The 5,472-nt window shown below is 42.4% G+C and overlaps 2 protein-coding genes across 2 annotated transcripts; both read left to right on the forward strand.

Annotated features, from left to right (window-relative positions):
- Positions 1-395: 395 nt before the first annotated feature.
- Positions 396-1,970, forward strand: MELLADRAFT_60768 (uncharacterized protein; the record flags this gene model as incomplete). Its single annotated transcript, XM_007406677.1, has 3 exons — positions 396-518; positions 589-1,086; positions 1,152-1,970. 3 exons carry the CDS (start codon positions 396-398, stop codon positions 1,968-1,970), a joined length of 1,440 nt encoding a protein of 479 aa, XP_007406739.1.
- Positions 1,971-3,815: 1,845 nt separating this feature from the next.
- On the forward strand, positions 3,816-4,310 carry MELLADRAFT_60769 (uncharacterized protein; the record flags this gene model as incomplete). The annotated part of the gene is made up of 1 exon (XM_007406678.1): positions 3,816-4,310. The coding sequence occupies one exon, from the start codon at positions 3,816-3,818 to the stop codon at positions 4,308-4,310; it is 495 nt and encodes a 164-aa protein (XP_007406740.1).
- Positions 4,311-5,472: the final 1,162 nt, after the last annotated feature.

Here is a 5,472-nt window from a genome sequence, read left to right on the forward strand (position 1 = left end):
CTATTGTCCCCCAAAGCACGTAGTGGTATACGCTCGTGCTGAGTTACCCTCTATGTTTTCCCACTTGTAGAACAAGAGATTGAGGTGGCGTCCTTTGCTAAATCTGCTTCCAGGATTTGCAAAAAAACAAAAGCCAAAAAAAAACGGTTGGACAAACTTTTCATGGTGGCAGCGTTGATCGGCAAAAGACTACACCTCTACTTTCCATCGGTCAGAAAGGTTCTCTTTTGAAACCAAATCTACTGATTGTAGTTCTTTTTTGGTTCCTTTACATTGTCATACTTTTAAAACACCCTTAAGTGTGCTATCATTTTCAATTACCAACGCTTTTTTCGTTCTCAAGAAAAGTTCAATCGATCAACTGTTTTATATCTTTCCGTCAAACTCTTTCTGATATGCCTTCCAACCCATATAAGACATCTGCTAGTCACTTGAAGAGCGCCAAGAGATGGGTACGTGCTGTTCGCAAGAATGCCGAGCTTGGGACGGTATCCAAAACTGAGATGATCGTGGTCCATGTAAGTTCCGTCTCTGATATTCAACTTTTACTGATGGGACTCGGTCTGAAGCCTACGTTGCCTTTCTCAGTCTCTGGTTCGCAGACATCTACGTGTCCTGATGTGTCGGGAGTCGCACTTGTCTCCGATCCCCATGTCTCTCTCGGCAGAAGAGGAAAGCGCTTTCACCAACCGCTTCCCTGATGGCGATCCTCTTCCCCATGCCAATTCCGTTTCTTTGATCTCTGTTACGGACTTTGTACATACTGGTCCCCACATGAAAAAAGGAGATTTCTGGGAAGTTGAAATGGACCTCAAGCGTTTTGGCCTTCGCCGATTTTCTTTCAACTGGGAGGCCGGCTTTGACAATCGCGCCAACAAGCTGGCTGGTGAACTCTTTTGGACCTCGTTTTATCGTGCGATCAAGTCACGCTCCTACAAGTATATAATTACTCCGCACGTTCTCACCCGAGAGATTGTCTATCCAGTATTTATTATCGAGTTCAACCACCTACGCTCAAAGTATAAAACTCAGTGCAGTAGTTTGGAGGTTCTGCAATTTCATTCCATGGTAAATGCAAAGGAAATGGTATGTTTTTTGTTACGATTGATATGATTTGTTCCTTTTTTGACGTGAAATTGTTTTGAAACCAGGTTTGTAAAGAATACTCGGAGTGTTTGATCAAGGAAGGCGTGAACGAAGTGTTTATATCAATCTTTCAGCCCAGAAATTTTATGATTATGGGTAACGAGTCTGAAGTCATGATCAAAGCTGGCAATGCGGTTATCAAGGAGATACATGTGGAAATCCCGCGACGGTGGTCGGAAAAGACTATTCGGTTCATGGAAGTGATTGAACAGCGTGTACAATTTCATTCCAAATCTCGCTACATCTTTCCAGGGTCTATTCGCCCGATTCGAAAATATGTAAAATCCAACTCGTTTGACTATGGGTTTGTACCCCGTCACCTTCCGGCCGATCTCTATAGCGACGATTACCACGAGAACTTACTTCCCAACGAATTCTGGGAGCTCAAAGTGAAACCGGCTGCATTACCCAGCATTGAGGAGATGGAATCCATATTCCCTGTGGCAGAAGCTCAACTCGTACATCATCTATCTGACAAGGCCGTAAACGAGTATTATTCAAGTGACGACAATATCTCTGAAGATGAACATGTTGAATCCGAAGATGAAGATATGTCTGGTAACACCGAGGACAATATCTCCGAGCTCAAACGCGTCAAGGGTGTATTTCAAAATGAACTGTCAAATTTAAAGGATGATCTACTTGTATGCAAGACAACATTCACTTCGTTCAAAGATGGTATATCTGACATGATGCCAGTGTGCTTGGCTGAATTAAACAAGGCAAAAGATGATATTGCAACTCTTCACGAAAAGTTAAATGAGATACAAGGAAAATTGAATTCGAGTGAGGGGGTCTCGTCATCAGGAGGAAACAAAGACTGAATTTATCAATGGTCCTAATGTATCTAGTATTCGCGTTGGTGGATGAAAGATACTTGGGTGGAGTAAAAATTTTAGAATAATTAGTACTTGATGATGGTTATATACATACATACTTTTGACTAGTTTGAGAAAAGGTTTCTGAAGGGAGGTATCATCTTTCGAAAACTTATCCTTCCTGATTGTGTAGTGATGAGCTATCGTATATCTTTGTACCAGAATTTTGTGCGCGCTGGCTTGTTCTCGGTGTTTTTTTTTATCTTTGTCTTTTGTGAGGGAATGGATATGTGCGCGAGTTGAACAAACTCAGTGTACATGTGTGCTCTTTGCATACCGTGAGATCTTGTGACCCTCTACTTATTCACATTCTTGTAATTGTGAATTGTGGATTCTCTTTCAACCATAAAACAACTCTCTCGGAGAACAAGGTGACAAATCAACTTGTACCCAAAAGGGAAAATCAACTTGTACCCAAAAGGGAAACTCGAGCATATCTGCTATTATATTTCATTTGATGAGGGCTAGGTAGTCCACAATAAATTGAAGAGCTCCTTCACATTATTATTTTCGTTTATGCCTTCCAATGTAGATGTTCTTTGACACAGTTAAGCTTTTTCAAAAAGAGTGGGTCACAAAGAGGTTCTAGATCTTGGAACGGTCGAAAAATTACCCGGGTGTATCACAAAGTATCTACCAGAAAGGAAGGGGCACGACAGAGACAAATAACATGACTGTTCTAAACGCCGAGGCTTGGTGGTCTGAATTTCTGAAAGGCAAATTACAACTGCAGTGAGAGGTCCTTTCAGGTTGTGATGTCGTAGGTTTTTTAACAATTAAGCTTTGTAATAAATGAGGTTACAACTTAATCCTTCGAAATTTTATATACCAAGCTTTCTTTGAGAGTAGACAAGAGTTGTCTGGGAAGTCATCTTTTTAAATATATCAAGTCTAGGCACCACTTCAGGTCTTCTTGGTGATTCTCCGGTTTTACTGTGTCAGCGTTTGTTTGTTTCATACGTTAGCTGCTTGAATTATCGCCTCAAATAATCAAACCTTTGTTATATCCATATCAGAATGAGCTCGGCACCAACACAAACTCAGGGCTCGACGTCTAGTGGATTGACGGGTGGAAAAAGGAGACGTGAAGATGATCATCAAGGGACAGGCACCGGTGAGTAGTCTAGTGGTTGAAAACAGTTTTTCGGGTGCAAAAGAGAGAACGGATGTTTAATGGCTTGTAATTTTACTCTTGCAGGAGACCGTGATGAGTGTGTGGGGGATGATGACAACTCAGATGAAGCCTCAGGTAAGCTATGTCTTTTTGTAGAAGGTGTAAGGTGGTGTACCTACTAGATTCATAATCAGACGCTAACAAACATTCTCTGTGGGCATGTAGAAGGCGAACTGACTCACGAAGACCTAATGGAAAGAAAGGAAAGAAAGAGAAAAATGTTGAAAGAACTCACTGAAGATCGACATCGTAACACGGCGATTGGCAAGGCGGCTCAAGCACATGCGACCCCTCAAGCGGCAACGGCTCTGGCACGAGCAATACAGGAGTTTGCCAAGATGGTGATGGGGATTCCTCGGAAGGCAAAAGGTGGTGCAAAGAAAGAGGATTTGCTGCCAGAACCGCCTACCGAAGAAGAACGACTAGCTTGGAGCACTCGTAAACAGTCTCTCGAACAACTTATCAGGGATACTCAGGACAAAGCTATGAAAAAATACCTCGCAAAGAAACCAGCCGGTTTCCAACCCAATCGAAAACAACGCAAAATGATTGAGGACGACGCTTGTGAAGAAGCCGCCCTTAAAGGAGCTATGACACCAGTGGTGTTCCGTTCGAGAATGACATCCGGTGGTATCTCATGTTATCCACATCACTTTGGCACGCAATGCGAGGCAGACCTGGCTTTGGCAGGTTTCCCTCGCTGTACTTTTGATTGGGGGGCTTCGTACGACACGCCCTGGAACTCAGCAACTTCGAGCATCATTCTGGCAAATTGGGTTAAGGCCTTCGACGCGAATGCAGCAAAAGGTTTTGGGATTCTCACCTCGGAAAACACTGCTGAAAATCGGGAGCAAATTCTTCGACGCTGGGTTGGCAACAAAAAACAGAAATACAAGGATCAGGAAAAGCTGGTAGATTTGATGAAGACGCCAGAGGGGGTAAAACAGGTTCAGGAACAAGAGGCTATTGTCGAAGGTATTGCTAGGAAAAGACGAATGCTAATCAAGGTCAGCTGGGTCTTTGATTTACCTTTTGATGTTCAGTTGATGGCATTGCTGATATTGAGAATTGTTCAAAAAGATTGTGGACGCCCGCAAGGCTGTTGTGGTTAGGTACTTTGGCAAAGATTCTAAGGAGTATGCGATGGTGGATCATATGGAGATTCATTCCGAAGACGAAATCATGTCCTCAGGCTCGTCAGTCGGTCGCAAAAAAAAACGTCTCCCGTGGAGAAGCGCCGAACTCGATACTTTCCTTGGCTTGCTGGACACAGCCCACAAGAGTCGCAAGAAATCTTTCCCAAAGAAAGACGAGCTGCTGCTGCTTTTGTCGAACGCGGTCCATATGCCCCTGAGGCTGACACTGAACGCTTTCCGCCGAAGGGTTTCCAAAGTTCATTGATCTCTCCAACCTGGATCGAATCTCAAGAGGGATTGGTCATTGCCGAGTTTGGATTTGAACAACGACGAACCTGTAGACATCAACTCAGCCATTGATGATATCAGTCTGTCATTAAGGTCTGCGGAAAGCATGAAGTCCGACATAAGAGATGATAATATGACTCAATGATGCTTTCAGAAGGTCTTTTGAAAAGCCAAGAGGTGAGTTTGTTTTGGTGGAAGGATTTATGAGCAAGGGTCATGGTTCTAATTGAATAATGGATTCGTTTTATCTCAGAGATCGGCACTGATTATATCTATTGATTTGCGGTCATGGGATTGGTATATCACAATCCCTCCAGTAGCGTCTCATTTTTATAAACTCTCTTTGTTCAATGCGCTGCTGCTATTCTAAGACAACAAAAACGAGCTTCATATTTTGTGCTCTTATTTTTTGTGTTTTCACCACTTGCGCTTGTACCTTTTTCTAATGTGTATAAATCAAATCATGGGATTGTTCTTTTTTTCTTCAACCTTTTTCTTCTCTATATTTTCTTCAGAATCCCACTTTGTCTGAATTCATCCGTTGCAATTTGAGATAATGTATCTTACAATTGTAAATTCCAAACCCTTTTCGATCAAGAGGACCAAAGAATAATACCCTTGTATTAAATCCGCATACATGCATTTTCTAACCATCAATACCTTAGCGTTTTTTACCAACCTGCCTTTAGGGTCTGGATTTTTTCCCACTTAGCTTTTCCTTCAACCCTCCCAACTTTTGTTCGTTTACCTCAACTTCTCGCTCTATCTCTTCTGCTCCCCGCTCCGAGCATAGCTTTTATACATGCACAATTATACCTCTCCGTTTCTATCAAAGCATATATATATATAT

The sequence above is a fragment of the Melampsora larici-populina genome (genome assembly GCF_000204055.1).
Source record: "Melampsora larici-populina 98AG31 unplaced genomic scaffold MELLAscaffold_7, whole genome shotgun sequence".
Classification (NCBI taxonomy): domain Eukaryota; kingdom Fungi; phylum Basidiomycota; class Pucciniomycetes; order Pucciniales; family Melampsoraceae; genus Melampsora; species Melampsora laricis-populina.